Source organism: Oncorhynchus masou, unplaced genomic scaffold, assembly GCF_036934945.1.
Source record: "Oncorhynchus masou masou isolate Uvic2021 unplaced genomic scaffold, UVic_Omas_1.1 unplaced_scaffold_539, whole genome shotgun sequence".
Taxonomy (NCBI): Eukaryota; Metazoa; Chordata; class Actinopteri; order Salmoniformes; family Salmonidae; genus Oncorhynchus; species Oncorhynchus masou.
The window spans coordinates 188179-204167 of NW_027011801.1; the positions used below are offsets into that span (position 1 = coordinate 188179).

The window sequence follows — 15989 nt, forward strand, 5'->3', positions numbered from 1 at the left end:
TTGGGAGACCAGGGGAGGGTTGGTACCTGCAGGTTGGGAGACCAGGGGGAGGGTTGGTACCTGCAGGTTGGGAGACCAGGGGAGGGTTGGTACCTGCAGGTTGGGGAGACCAGGGGAGGGTTGGTACCTGCAGGTTGGGGAGACCAGGGGGAGGGTTGGTACCTGCAGGTTGGGAGACCAGGGGGAGGGTTGGTACCTGCAGGTTGGGGAGACCAGGGAGAGTTGGTACCTGCAGGTTGGGGAGACCAGGGGGAGGGTTGGTACCTGCAGGTTGGGGAGACCAGGGGAGAGTTGGTACCTGCAGGTTGGGGAGACCAGGGGAGGGTTGGTACCTGCAGGTTGGGGAGACCAGGGGAGAGTTGGTACCTGCAGGTTGGGAGACCAGGGGAGGGTTGGTACCTGCAGGTTGGGAGACCAGGGGAGGGTTGGTACCTGCAGGTTGGGGAGACCAGGGGAGGGTTGGTCCCTGCAGGTTGGGGAGACCAGGGGGAGGGTTGGTACCTGCAGGTTGGGAGACCAGGGGAGGGTTGGTACCTGCAGGTTGGGGAGACCAGGGGGAGAGTTGGTACCTGCAGGTTGGGAGACCAGGGAGGGTTGGTACCTGCAGGTTGGGAGACCAGGGGAGGGTTGGTACCTGCAGGTTGGGAGACCAGGGGGAGGGTTGGTACCTGCAGGTTGGGGAGACCAGGGAGAGTTGGTACCTGCAGGTTGGGAGACCAGGGGAGAGTTGGTACCTGCAGGTTGGGAGACCAGGGGAGGGTTGGTACCTGCAGGTTGGGAGACCAGGGGAGGGTTGGTACCTGCAGGTTGGGAGACTAGGGGGAGGGTTGGTACCTGCAGGTTAGGGAGACCAGGGGAGGGTTGGTACCTGCAGGTTGGGGAGACCAGGGAGGGTTGGTACCTGCAGGTTGGGGAGACCAGGGGAGGGTTGGTACCTGCAGGTTGGGAGACTAGGGGGAGGGTTGGTACCTGCAGGTTAGGGAGACCAGGGGAGGGTTGGTACCTGCAGGTTGGGGAGACCAGGGGAGGGTTGGTACCTGCAGGTTGGGGAGACCAGGGGAGGGTTGGTACCTGCAGGTTGGGAGACCAGGGGGAGGGTTGGTACTTGCAGGTTGGGAGACCAGGGGAGGGTTGGTACCTGCAGGTTGGGAGACCAGGGGGAGGGTTGGTACCTGCAGGTTGGGAGACTAGGGGGAGGGTTGGTACCTGCAGGTTGGGGAGACCAGGGGAGGGTTGGTACCTGCAGGTTGGGGAGACAAGGGGAGGGTTGGTACCTGCAGGTTGGGAGACCAGGGAGGGTTGGTACCTGCAGGTTGGGAGACCAGGGGAGGGTTGGTACCTGCAGGTTGGGAGACTAGGGGGAGGGTTGGTACCTGCAGGTTGGGAGACCAGGGGAGGGTTGGTACCTGCAGGTTGGGGAGACCAGGGGGAGGGATGGTACCTGCAGGTTGGGGAGACCAGGGGAGGGTTGGTACCTGCAGGTTGGGGAGACCAGGGGAGGGTTGGTACCTGCAGGTTGGGGAGACCAGGGGAGGGTTGGTACCTGCAGGTTGGGGAGACCAGGGGGAGGGTTGGTACCTGCAGGTTGGGGAGACCAGGGGAGGGTTGGTACCTGCAGGCTGGGCCAGTCGCCCTGGTCTTCTGGGTTGGTTGAAGAGCTCGTTTCTCTCTCTGCTGAAGACGACCTGCAGCTTCCTCTCCTCGCCCTGCAGCACCAGACGCTTCACCCTCTCCCGAGACCGAGACACAAACTCTGGCCGGCGCAGCTCCAGAGCCTCCTACAGGAGTTGAAGACGTGGAACAGGTTTTAGATCTGCTTCATAGTGTTGAAGAGGAGCACTTTGTTTGACCTTTGACCAACTACGTAGGCAACACAGCGCAGGCAACAGACTCAGAGTAGGCAACAGACACAGAGTAGGCAACAGACAGGGAGTAGGCAACAGACAGGGAGTAGGCAACAGACAGGGAGTAGGCAACAGACAGGGAGTAGGCAACAGACAGGGAGTAGGCAACAGACAGGGAGTAGGCAACAGACAGGGAGTAGGCAACAGACAGGGAGTAGGCAACAGACAGGGAGTAGGCAACAGACAGGGAGTAGGCAACAGACACAGAGTAGAAAACAGACACAGCGAAACACAAGAGTAGTGAACCAGACCTGGAGAGAGATGCGGACCAGGGCGGCAGGGGCGTTGCCAGTGGGTTCAGGCCCAGGAGGGGTGATGATGCTGTGCTTGATTAGCTGCCTCTCACTGGGTCTGTCGCGGTCAGCCTCCAGCTGATTGGTCTGTAGTCTGTCTGTCAGTCTTTCCCTGACAAATCACAGCACAGTTCTTATAACCACAAAAAAAACTGTTCAAAGTTCTTAAACTATACAATAGAATAACAAAAAAATAAGAAATATTTTTTTAAACAATACATTTTTAAACAAATAGTAGATTAAGATAGATGAGACAGACAGACCTGTCCTGTATTTGTCTCTGTCTGAGTGGTTCTCTCCAGGGCCGGGTGGTTCTGCTGTAGGGTTCAAACCAGGCGGGGCCCTGGAGGGGCTGCTGCTCCGGCCTGTTCTCCTTCCTGCCCTCAGCTCTCAGGTCCTCAGCAGGGATGTACCATGATACACCTGGAAGTAGGAAACAGACAGGAAGAGACACCTGGAAGTAGGAAACAGACAGGAAGAGACACCTGGAAGTAGGAAACAGACATGAAGAGACACCTGGAAGTAGGAAACAGACAGGAAGAGACACCTGGAGGTAGGAAACAGACAGGAAGAGACACCTGGAAGTAGGAAACAGACAGGAAGAGACACCTGGAGGTAGGAAACAGACAGGAAGAGACACCTGGAAGTAGGAAACAGACAGGAAGAGACACCTGGAAGTAGGAAACAGACAGGTAGAGACACCTGGAAGTAGGAAACAGGCTGGAAGAGACACCTGGAAGTAGGAAACAGACAGGAAGAGACACCTGGAAGTAGGAAACAGACAGGAAGAGACACCTGGAAGTAGGAAACAGACAGGAAGAGACACCTGGAGGTAGGAAACAGACAGGAAGAGACACCCTGAAGTAGGAAACAGACAGGAAGAGACACCTGGAGGTAGGAAACAGACAGGAAGAGACACCTGGAAGTAGGAAACAGACAGGAAGAGACACCTGGAAGTAGGAAACAGACAGGAAGAGACACCTGGAAGTAGGAAACAGACAGGAAGAGACACCTGGAAGTAGGAAACAGACAGGAAGAGACACCTGGAAGTAGGAAACAGACTGGAAGAGACACCTGGATCTCCTTAATGCCATAATGCTTCAAATAGTGAGGCTAGTCCCGCTGCACATTGCTCGTTTCTGTCTTTAAATAATATTGGATTAGTATTGTGTTACTGATTTGGAGCGCTCCAGAGTTTAAATGTAAAATGTCAGTTCTCCGTACCTTGAGGGTAGTAGGGCCTGGCAGAGGGTTGGCTCATCTTCCTCTTCCTCTGCGTTTTAGGAGGGCTCCTGTCTCCCGCTCTACCCCTCTTGCTACCAGAGTGTGAGGAGGGGAGCACCCTGGCACCCCTGGCTGAGCCTGGCGAGGGGAACGTTGTGCCGACGTCTCGGGTGTGGCGACGTGTTCCGTTACTCACAATCTCCAGGTCCCCTGCGGAGAGGAGAGTGAGAGAACTGTCTCAGCCACTACTTCCACACCTCAATGTTTATACACTGAACAAAAATATCAAAACGCAACATGTAAAGTGTTGGTCCCATGTTTCATGAGCTGAAATTTAAAAAAAAGCACAAATGTTCCATACGTACAAAAAGCTTATTTATTTCAAATTTTCTGCACACATTTGTTTACATCCCTGTTAGTGAGCATTTCTCCTTTGCCGAGATAATCCAGCCACCTGACAGGTGTGGCATATCAAGAAGCTGATTAAACAGCATGATCATTACACAGGTGCACCTTGTGCTGGGGAAAATAAAAAGGCCACTCTAAAATGTGCAGTTTGAGGGAGCGTGCAGTTTGCATGCTGACTGCAGGAATGTCCACCAGATCTGTTGCCAGAGGCTTGAACGTTAATTTCTCTATGATAAGCCGCCTCCAATGTTGTTTTAGAGAATTTGTCAGTACGTCCAACCGGCCTTACAACCACAGACCACGTGTAACCATGCCAACCCAGGACCTCAACATCCGGCTTCTTCACCTGTGGGAGACCAGCCACCCAGACAGCTGATGAAACTGGGTCTGAGACCAGCCTCCCAGACAGCTGATGAAACTGGGTCTGAGACCAGCCACCCAGACAGCTGATGAAACTGGGTCTGAGACCAGCCACCCAGACAGCTGATGAAACTGGGTCTGAGACCAGCCTCCCAGACAGCTGATGAAACTGGGTCTGAGACCAGCCACCCAGACAGCTGATGAAACTGGGTCTGAGACCAGCCACCCAGACAGCTGATGAAACTGGGTCTGAGACCAGCCTACCAGACAGCTGATGAAACTGGGGGATGGTCTGAGACCAGCCACCCAGACAGCTGATGAAACTGGGTCTGAGACCAGCCACCCAGACAGCTGATGAAACTGGGTCTGAGACCAGCCACCCAGACAGCTGATGAAACTGGGTCTGAGACCAGCCTCCCAGACAGCTGATGAAACTGGGTCTGAGACCAGCCACCCAGACAGCTGATGAAACTGGGTCTGAGACCAGCCTCCCAGACAGCTGATGAAACTGGGTCAGAGACCAGCCTCCCAGACAGCTGATGAAACTGGGTCTGAGACCAGCCACCCAGACAGCTGATGAAACTGGCTCTGAGACCAGCCACCCAGACAGCTGATGAAACTGGCTCTGAGACCAGCCACCCAGACAGCTGATGAAACTGGGTCTGAGACCAGCCTCCCAGACAGCTGATGAAACTGGGTCTGAGACCAGCCACCCAGACAGCTGATGAAACTGGGTCTGAGACCAGCCTCCCAGACAGCTGATGAAACTGGGTCTGAGACCAGCCACCCAGACAGCTGATGAAACTGGGTCTGAGACCAGCCACCCAGACAGCTGATGAAACTGGGTCTGAGACCAGCCACCCAGACAGCTGATGAAACTGGGTCTGAGACCAGCCTCCCAGACAGCTGATGAAACTGGGTCTGAGACCAGCCACCCAGACAGCTGATGAAACTGGGTCTGAGACCAGCCTCCCAGACAGCTGATGAAACTGGGTCTGAGACCAGCCACCCAGACAGCTGATGAAACTGGGTCTGAGACCAGCCTCCCAGACAGCTGATGAAACTGGGTCTGAGACCAGCCTCCCAGACAGCTGATGAAACTGGGTCTGAGACCAGCCACCCAGACAGCTGATGAAACTGGGTCTGAGACCAGCCACCCAGACAGCTGATGAAACTGGGTCTGAGACCAGCCTCCCAGACAGCTGATGAAACTGGGTCTGAGACCAGCCTCCCAGACAGCTGATGAAACTGGGTCTGAGACCAGCCACCCAGACAGCTGATGAAACTGGGTCTGAGACCAGCCTCCCAGACAGCTGATGAAACTGGGTCTGAGACCAGCCTCCCAGACAGCTGATGAAACTGGGTCTGAGACCAGCCTCCCAGACAGCTGATGAAACTGGGTCTGAGACCAGCCACCCAGACAGCTGATGAAACTGGGTCTGAGACCAGCCTCCCAGACAGCTGATGAAACTGGGTCTGAGACCAGCCACCCAGACAGCTGATGAAACTGGGTCTGAGACCAGCCTCCCAGACAGCTGATGAAACTGGGTCTGAGACCAGCCACCCAGACAGCTGATGAAACTGGGTCTGTTTGAATGCTCAGAGATACCATGACGAGGTCATGAGGCCCATTGTCGTGCCATTCATCCACCTCCATCACCTCATGTTTCAGCATGATAATGCACGGCCCCATGTCACAAGGATCTGAACACAATTCCTGGAAGCTGAAAATGTCCCAGTTCTTCCATGGCCTGCATACTCACCAGCCACGTCACCCATTGAGCATGTTTGGGATGCTCTGGATCGAAGTGTACAACAGCATGTTCCAGTTCCCGCCAATAGGACAGTTGAGCTAATGTGCGCTAATGTGATTAGCATGACAGTTGTAAGTAACAGCAAACTTTCCAGGACATAGGCATGTCTTATACGAGCAGAAAGCTTAAATTTGTGTTACTGTAAATGCACTGTCCAATTTACAGTAGCTTTTACAGTGAAATAATACTATGCTATTGTTTGAGGAACAGAACACTTTCGTCACGGCAACTGATTTGATACATTCACCTCTGAAGGTAAATAATGTACTTACATTCAGTAATCTGGCTCTGATTGGTCATCCTGAGGGTCCCAGAGATAAAATGTAGCAACATATTGTCCAGTATTGCAAATTCTTCACTCGATCAATCTGAAACTTTACACACACGCTGCTGCCATCTAGTGGCCAGAATATAAATTACGCCTAAACTGTAATATTATATGATGGCCTCGCTTAGATTTCAAAGGTGATCAAAATAAATAAACAAATAAATGAAAATGCTTGTATTATCTTTTACCAGATCTAATGTGATATATTCTCCGACATTAATTTCACATTTCCACAAATGTCAAAGTGTTTCCTTTCAAATGGTACCAAGAATATGCATATGCTTCAGGTCCTGAGCTACAGGAAGTTAGATTTGGGTATGTTACTTTAGGAGAAAATTGAAAAACAGGGTCAGCTCCTTAAGAGGTTTTAGGTCTCTGTGACCAACATCTGTATTCCCAGTAACGTGAAATTCATAGATTAGGGCCTAATGAATATATTTCAATTGACTGAATTCCTCATACAGAGCATCTGGAAAGTATTCAGACCCCTTCCCCTTTAGTTACAGCCTGATTCTAAAATTGATTCAATATTTTTCTCCCCTCATCAATCTACGCACAACGCCCCATAATGACAAAGCACAAACAAGTTGTCCACCTGTGATAAATGCAGTTGACTCTGCATGTCAGAGCAAAAACCAAGCCGTGAGGTGGAAGGTATTGTCCGTAGAGCTCAGAGACAGGATTGTGTCGAGGCACAGATCTGAGGAAGGGTACCAAAACATTTCTGCAGTATTGAAGGTACCCAAGAACACAGTGGCCTCCCTCATTCTGAAATGGAAGAAGCCATGAAGACTCTTAGAGCTGGCCGCCAAGGCAAACTGAGCATTTGGGGAAGAAGGGCCTTGGTCTGGAAGGTGACCAAGAACCCAATGGTCAGTCTGACAGAGCTCCAGAGTTCCTCTGGGGAGACGGGAGAACCTTCCAGAAGGAAAACCATCTCTGCAGCACTCCACCAATCAGGCCTTTATGGTAGAGGCCAGACGGAAGCCACTCCTCAGTAAAAGGCACATGACAGCCCGTTTGGAGTTTACCAAAAGTCACATAAAGGACTCTCAGACCATGAGAAACAAGATTCTCTGGTCTGATGAAAACAAGATTGAACTCTTTGGCCTGAATGCCGAGCTGTAGACTCAAGGCTGTAATCAAGAAGACTTGAGGCTCTTATCACTGCCAAAGGTTCTTCAACAAAGTACTGAGTAAAGGGTCTGAATACTTATGGAAATGTGATTTCATATATGTATTTCATTTTTACATACATTTGCAAAAATTTCAAAAAAACTGTTTTTACTTTGTCACTATGGGGTATTGTGATGTCATTATGGGGTATTGTGATGTAATCATGGGGTATTGTGATGTCATCATGGGGTATTGTGATGTCATCATGGGGTGTCGTGATGTCATCACGGGGTGTCGTGATGTCATCATGGGGTATTGTGATGTCATTATGGGGTGTTGTGATGTCATTATGGGTTATTGTGTGTAGATGAGGAAAAAACAATTGAATCCATTTCAGAATGAGGCCGTAAAGTAACAAAATGTGGAAATAGTCAAAGGGTCTGAATACACTGTGTGAACTGTAACTCAGTAAAATATATGAAATTGTTGCATGTCACGTTTATATTGTTGTTCAGCGTACATTTTCAGAACATACTGGGTTACTGACCTGCCTGTATGCCTTTGTTGACATGTTTGACTGCCTTCTTGGAGTGGGAGGGGCCACGATGTGAGGGGAGGGTGTAGGTGCTGGTTGAAGATGCAGAGTCAGCTGGAATCTGAGGAGCCACAATACACAGGAGCCGATCAATGGCTATCAAAACTATAGATCATTCAATATACAGTAGAGAACAGTCTGAGAAAGATGGGTCTGAAAACAAACCGTGTTATAACAGAAAGGGTAGAGAGAGCGGAGAGGAGAGGGAGGGAGGGAGGAGAGAGGCAAGCTGGTCCTCGGGCTCTGTACACAAACAGACCCCACAGAGCCCCAGGACAGCAACACAATTAGACCCAACCAAATCATGAGAAAACAAAAAGATAATGCTTTCCAATGTGTCAAGTAATAAACAAAAAAACAGAGCAAACTAGAATGCTGTTTGGCCCTAAACAGAGAGTACACAGTGGCAGAATACCTGACCACCGTGACTGAACCAAACTTAAGGAAAGCTTTGACTATGTACAGACTCAGCGAGCATAGCCTTGCTATTGAGAAAGGCCGCCGTAGGCAGACATGGCTCTCAAGAGAAGACAGGCTATGTGCTCACTGCCCACAAAATGAGGTGGAAACTGAGCTGCACTTCCTAACCTCCTGCCCAATGTATGACCATATTAGAGAGAGATATTTCCCTCAGATTACACAGATCCACAAAGAATTAGAAAACAACCCCATATCTACTGGGTGAAATACCACAGTGTGCATCACAGCAGCAAGATGTGTGACCTGTTGCCACGAGAAAAGGGCAACCAGTGAAGAACGAACACCATTGTAAATACAACCCATATTTATGTTAACTTATTTTCCGTTTTGTACTTTAACTATTTGCAGACCATTACAACACTGTATAGAAACATTATATGACATTTGATATCTTTTTTTTGTGAGTGTAATGTTTACTGTTCATTTTTACTGTTTATTTCACTTGTTGTTTATTATCTATTTCACTTGCTTTGGCAATGAAAACAGAACCATGCCGATAAAGACCATTAATTGAAATTGAGAGAGATGAGGGAGAGAAGAGAGAGGAGGGAGAGAAGAGAGAGATGGAGAGAAGAGAGAGAAATGGAGAGAGAAGAGAGAGAGATGGAGAGAGAAGAGTGAGAGATGGAGAGAGAAGAGAGAGATGGAGAGAAGAGAGAGAGATGGAGAGAAGAGAGAGAGATGGAGAGAAGAGAGAAGCAAGAGAGGGGAGAGGAAAAGAGAGAGATGGAGAGAAGAGAGAGGAGAGAGAGAGGGAGAGAAGAGAGAGATAGAGAGAAGAGAGAGGGATAGAGAGAGATGGAGAGAAGAGAGAGATAGAGAGAAGAGAGAGGGATAGAGAGAGATGGAGAGAAGAGAGAGAGATGGAGAGAAGAGAGAGAGATGGAGAGAAGAGAGAGATGGAGAGAAGAGAGAGATGGAGAGAAGAGAGAGGCGAGAGAGGGGAGAGGAAAAGAGAGATGGAGAGAAGAGAGGAGAGAGAGGGGAGAGGAAAAGAGAGAGATGGAGAGAAGAAGAGAGAGAGAGGAGAGAGAGACAGAAGGGCAAGTCAACAGAACAGTAGACATACTACAGAGTTATCAGTGCCAGTAGACTCTGAGGGGACTGGGGGGATATGAGGAGTCTCTCTGGGCCTCCCTCTCCTCTGCTCCTTGCTCTGCCTCTGCTGGAGGATGGTGCTGTACAGTTTACTAAGGCTGTGGCTGGTCCTGTGGCTGGTCCCTAGGTGAGTTGAACAAAAGGAGAATAGTTTGTAAACGTTAGCTAATGTTCATTAAAAATCTCATTGAATTGAAAAGTGTTCCCAAGTAACATGTACACCTCAAGCAGAACCCTTGCTGAACCCACCTTGTGTATTCAGCCCTCTGACCCTGTGGGCTCCGAAGGCCCTCACCTTGCTGAACCCACCTTGTGTATTCAGCCCTCTGACCCTGTGGGCTCCGAAGGCCCTCACCTTGCTGAACCCACCTTGTGTATTCAGCCCTCTGACCCTGTGGGCTCCGAAGGCCCTCACCTTGCTGAACCCACCTTGTGTATTCAGCCCTCTGACCCTGTGGGCTCCGAAGGCCCTCACCTTGCTGAACCCACCTTGTGTATTCAGCCCTCTGACCCTGTGGGCTCCGAAGGCCCTCACCTTGCTGAACCCACCTTGTGTATTCAGCCCTCTGACCCTGTGGGCTCCGAAGGCCCTCACCTTGCTGAACCCACCTTGTGTATTCAGCCCTCTGACCCGGTGGGCTCCGAAGGCCCTCACCTTGCTGAACCCACCTTGTGTATTCAGCCCTCTGACCCGGTGGGCTCCGAAGGCCCTCACCTTGCTGAACCCACCTTGTGTATTCAGCCCTCTGACCCTGTGGGCTCCGAAGGCCCTCACCTTGCTGAACCCACCTTGTGTATTCAGCCCTCTGACCCTGTGGGCTCCGAAGGCCCTCACCTTGCTGAACCCACCTTGTGTATTCAGCCCTCTGACCCTGTGGGCTCCGAAGGCCCTCACCTTGCTGAACCCACCTTGTGTATTCAGCTCTCTGACCCTGTGGGCTCCGAAGGCCCTCACCTTGCTGAACCCACCTTGTGTATTCAGCCCTCTGACCCTGTGGGCTCCGAAGGCCCTCACCTTGCTGAACCCACCTTGTGTATTCAGCTCTCTGACCCTGTGGGCTCCGAAGGCCCTCACCTTGCTGAACCCACCTTGTGTATTCAGCTCTCTGACCCGGTGGGCTCCGAAGGCCCTCACCTTGTTGAACCCACCTTGTGTATTCAGCCCTCTGACCCCGTGGCCCGAAGGCCCTCACCTTGCTGAACCCACCTTGTGTATTCAGCCCTCTGACCCCGTGGGCTCCGAAGGCCCTCACCTTGCTGAACCCACCTTGTGTATTCAGCCCTCTGACCCCGTGGGCTCCGAAGGCCCTCACCTTGCTGAACCCACCTTGTGTATTCAGCCCTTTGACCCGGTGGGCTCCGAAGGCCCTCACCTTGCTGAACCCACCTTGTGTATTCAGCCCTCTGACCCCGTGGGCTCCGAAGGCCCTCACCTTGCTGAACCCACCTTGTGTATTCAGCCCTCTGACCCCGTGGCCCGAAGGCCCTCACCTTGCTGAACCCACCTTGTGTATTCAGCCCTCTGACCCTGTGGGCTCCGAAGGCCCTCACCTTGCTGAACCCACCTTGTGTATTCAGCCCTCTGACCCGGTGGGCTCCGAAGGCCCTCACCTTGCTGAACCCACCTTGTGTATTCAGCCCTCTGACCCGGTGGGCTCCGAAGGCCCTCACCTTGCTGAACCCACCTTGTGTATTCAGCCCTCTGACCCTGTGGGCTCCGAAGGCCCTCACCTTGCTGAACCCACCTTGTGTATTCAGCCCTCTGACCCTGTGGGCTCCGAAGGCCCTCACCTTGCTGAACCCACCTTGTGTATTCAGCCCTCTGACCCTGTGGGCTCCGAAGGCCCTCACCTTGCTGAACCCACCTTGTGTATTCAGCTCTCTGACCCTGTGGGCTCCGAAGGCCCTCACCTTGCTGAACCCACCTTGTGTATTCAGCCCTCTGACCCTGTGGGCTCCGAAGGCCCTCACCTTGCTGAACCCACCTTGTGTATTCAGCTCTCTGACCCTGTGGGCTCCGAAGGCCCTCACCTTGCTGAACCCACCTTGTGTATTCAGCTCTCTGACCCGGTGGGCTCTGAAGGCCCTCACCTTGTTGAACCCACCTTGTGTATTCAGCCCTCTGACCCCGTGGGCTCCGAAGGCCCTCACCTTGCTGAACCCACCTTGTGTATTCAGCCCTCTGACCCCGTGGGCTCCGAAGGCCCTCACCTTGCTGAACCCACCTTGTGTATTCAGCCCTCTGACCCCGTGGGCTCCGAAGGCCCTCACCTTGCTGAACCCACCTTGTGTATTCAGCCCTTTGACCCGGTGGGCTCCGAAGGCCCTCACCTTGCTGAACCCACCTTGTGTATTCAGCCCTCTGACCCCGTGGGCTCCGAAGGCCCTCACCTTGCTGAACCCACCTTGTGTATTCAGCCCTCTGACCCCGTGGGCTCCGAAGGCCCTCACCTTGTTGAACCCACCTTGTGTATTCAGCCCTTTGACCCGGTGGGCTCCGAAGGCCCTCACCTTGCTGAACCCACCTTGTGTATTCAGCCCTCTGACCCCGTGGGCTCCGAAGGCCCTCACCTTGCTGAACCCACCTTGTGTATTCAGCCCTCTGACCCCGTGGGCCCGAAGGCCCTCACCTTGTTGAACCCACCTTGTGTATTCAGCCCTTTGACCCGGTGGGCTCCGAAGGCCCTCACCTTGCTGAACCCACCTTGTGTATTCAGCCCTCTGACCCCGTGGGCTCCGAAGGCCCTCACCTTGTTGAACCCACCTTGTGTATTCAGCCCTTTGACCCGGTGGGCTCCGAAGGCCCTCACCTTGCTGAACCCACCTTGTGTATTCAGCCCTTTGACCCGGTGGGCTCCGAAGGCCCTCACCTTGCTGAACCCACCTTGTGTATTCAGCCCTCTGACCCTGTGGGCTCCGAAGGCCCTCACCTTGCTGAACCCACCTTGTGTATTCAGCCCTCTGACCCCGTGGGCTCCGAAGGCCCTCACCTTGTTGAACCCACCTTGTGTATTCAGCTCTCTGACCCTGTGGGCTCCGAAGGCCCTCACCTTGCTGAACCCACCTTGTGTATTCAGCCCTCTGACCCTGTGGGCTCCGAAGGCCCTCACCTTGCTGAACCCACCTTGTGTATTCAGCCCTCTGACCCCGTGGGCTCCGAAGGCCCTCACCTTGCTGAACCCACCTTGTGTATTCAGCCCTCTGACCCCGTGGGCTCCGAAGGCCCTCACCTTGCTGAACCCACCTTGTGTATTCAGCTCTCTGACCCTGTGGGCTCCGAAGGCCCTCACCTTGCTGAACCCACCTTGTGTATTCAGCCCTCTGACCCTGTGGGCTCCGAAGGCCCTCACCTTGCTGAACCCACCTTGTGTATTCAGCCCTCTGACCCCGTGGCCCGAAGGCCCTCACCTTGTTGAACCCACCTTGTGTATTCAGCTCTCTGACCCCGTGGGCCCGAAGGCCCTCACCTTGCTGAACCCACCTTGTGTATTCAGCCCTCTGACCCTGTGGGCTCCGAAGGCCCTCACCTTGCTGAACCCACCTTGTGTATTCAGCCCTCTGACCCTGTGGGCTCCGAAGGCCCTCACCTTGCTGAACCCACCTTGTGTATTCAGCCCTCTGACCCCGTGGGCTCCGAAGGCCCTCACCTTGCTGAACCCACCTTGTGTATTCAGCCCTCTGACCCTGTGGGCTCCGAAGGCCCTCACCAGTCGGGCTGTGTCTATTGTTGACATGGAGCTGCTGGTCTCCCCTGAGACGCTCCCAGACCTCTCTCTCTCTGCTGGACACAGGTATTGGCTGCGGGCCGGGAGGTGGGAGGGGCTAAAGCTGTGGGCCGGACCATGGGAGGGGCTAGAGCTGTCCTCCCCCTCTGCGAGCTGGGGCTCCTCATCCTGCTGCTCCCAGGCCTGGCGGGGAACACTAGCCTTAGCCTGGTTAGCTTTAGCATGGGGATCACTCCGGCCACTGCTGCTCTCCTCTCTCTTACTCCTCCCTTCCTCCACACGTCCTCTTCTCCTCTCTTCCTCCTTCCTACCACTCTTTCGTTCTCTTCTCCTCCCTCCCCCCTCTTGTTCTGTGGTATCAGTCTGCTGCGTTGGCTCTGGCGGGGCGGAGGTCCCGGTGCTGTGGATGAGGCGGGACAGACGCTCCAGCCGCTCCAGCAGGGACGCCTCTCTCTCATTGGTGGGCCGGGCCTCCTCCAGGCTCCACCTCTCACTGAACCTGCGCCACAGTTGGTCCAGAGTGCTGCCACTCCGCTGGGCTAGACTGTGGTCCCGCCTCCCCGGCTCTCGCTCCATCCCTGGGTGAGGGGCTGAGGTTCGGACAAGGTGAGCGTTGGAGATCTGGTGGTCCATGTGGAGATGGTGGGTTTTGGGGAAGTGATGGTGGAGGTCCATGGAACTATAGTCCATCTCTACATGCAGAGGCTGAAACACCTCCAGCTCCTCTTCCCCCACCCCCAGGCTGCAGCGAAGGGAGGGCTGGACAGGGTGGTCTGTGCCTGGGACACCCTGGGTGTGTGTGGAAGTGGTGATTGAGGTTCCATGGTCTCTCATGGCTGCAGATGGTCCTCTAGTGGTGGTGGTTGGTATAGCAGGACCTCTAGTGGTGGTGGGTGGTATAGCAGGACCTCTAGTGGTGGTGATTGGTACAGCAGGACCTCTAGTGGTGGTGATTGGTACAGCAGGTTCTCTAGTGGTGGTGGTTGGAACAGCAGGTCCTCTAGTGGTGGTGGTTGGAACAGCAGGTCCTCTAGTGGTGGTGGTTGGTATAGTAGGACCTCCAGTGGTGGTGGTTGGTATAGCATGACCTCCAGTGGAGGTGGTTGGTATAGCATGACCTCTAGTGGTGGTGGTTGGTACAGCAGGTCCTCTACTGGTGGTGATTGGTATAGCAGGTCCTCTAGTGGTGGTGATTGGTATAGCAGGTCCTCTAGTGGTGGTGGTTGGTATAGCATGACCTCTAGTGGTGGTGGTTGGTACAGCAGGTCCTCTAGTGGTGGTAGTTGGTATAGCAGGTCCTCTAGTGGTGGTGATTGGTATAGCAGGTCCTCTAGTGGTGGTGATTGGTATAGCAGGTCCTCTAGTGGTGGTGGTTGGAACAGCAGGTCCTCCAGTGGTGGTGATTGGTATAGCAGGTCCTCTAGTGGTGGTAGTTGGTATAGCATGACCTCTAGTGGTGGTGGTTGGTACAGCAGGTCCTCTAGTGGTGGTGGTTGGAACAGCAGGTCCTCCAGTGGTGGTGATTGGTATAGCAGGTCCTCTCGTGGTGGTGATTGGTACAGCAGGTCCTCTGGTTAACCCTCCTGTTAAATGAGAGAAGCATTTTGACTGTGGAGTACGCTGGTCAACCAATGGTTGACCTTCATTGTCTGGCACGGTCGTACCTGAGGGTGGAATTAATGAGAAAATAACATTCACAAACAAAGCAGTGACACTGTCCATTAAATATATACATACTGTATACAATACTGACCCGGTCCTTCCCCCCAGTGTTAAACCCTCACTATACTGACCCGGTCCTTCCCCCCAGTGTTAAACCCTCACTATACTGACCCGGTCCTTCCCCCCAGTGTTAAACCCTCACTATACTGACCCGGTCCTTCTCCCCAGTGTTAAACCCTCACTATACTGACCCGGTCCTTCTCCCCAGTGTTAAACCCTCACTATACTGACCCGGTCCTTCCCCCAGTGTTAAACCCTCACTATACTGACCCGGTCCTTCCCCCAGTGTTAAACCCTCACTATACTGACCCGGTCCTTCCCCCCAGTGTTAAACTCTCACTATACTGACCCGGTCCTTCTCCCAGTGTTAAACCCTCACTATACTGACCAGGTCCTTCCCCCAGTGTTAAACCCTCACTATACTGACCCGGTCCTTCCCCCCAGTGTTAAACCCTCACCATACTGACCCGGTCCTTCCCCCAGTGTTAAACCCTCACTACACTGACCCGGTCCTTCTCCCAGTGTTAAACCCTCACTACACTGACCCGGTCCTTCTCCCAGTGTTAAACCCTCACTATACTGAGTGCTCACCTGTCCTCTCCATACTGTAGTTTTCTCCCAGTCTTTGTCTCTTGCTGTAGATACCCTCTGTGTGTTTGATGTTTACCCCTCTGTCCACCACCTGGTCCACCTGCTCCTCTCGTGACCCCAGGATCTCTATGTTGAAGCGAGGGGGCACTGCGTCGTCCGAGCCTGGGGAGGAGAGAGAGAGAGAGAGAGAGTGGGAGGAACGGGTGAGTGCCTCGGAGAGGAAGGAGGAAGCCCTGTCTCTCTTACTATCTCTGAGGATCATCGCTGTCGGAGCTGGGACTCAACACTGCCTCTGTCTCTCTCTCACACTCACACTGGAACATGAATCATT

The 15989-nt window shown here is 53.3% G+C and overlaps 1 protein-coding gene across 1 annotated transcript in view; it reads right to left on the reverse strand.

Moving 5' to 3' along the window:
* LOC135535972 (centrosome-associated protein ALMS1-like) overlaps positions 1-15989 on the reverse strand; it is a 28162-nt gene that overhangs the window by 10853 nt on the left and 1320 nt on the right. The window contains exons 2-9 of the mRNA XM_064962376.1: positions 15659-15820; positions 13282-15009; positions 9592-9743; positions 7995-8103; positions 3422-3631; positions 2461-2620; positions 2156-2309; positions 1613-1778 (exon numbers count right to left, since the gene is read on the reverse strand). Of these exons, the coding sequence (XP_064818448.1) occupies positions 1613-1778; positions 2156-2309; positions 2461-2620; positions 3422-3631; positions 7995-8103; positions 9592-9743; positions 13282-15009; positions 15659-15820 (2841 nt within the window). The remainder of the gene's footprint in view (positions 1-1612; positions 1779-2155; positions 2310-2460; positions 2621-3421; positions 3632-7994; positions 8104-9591; positions 9744-13281; positions 15010-15658; positions 15821-15989) is intronic.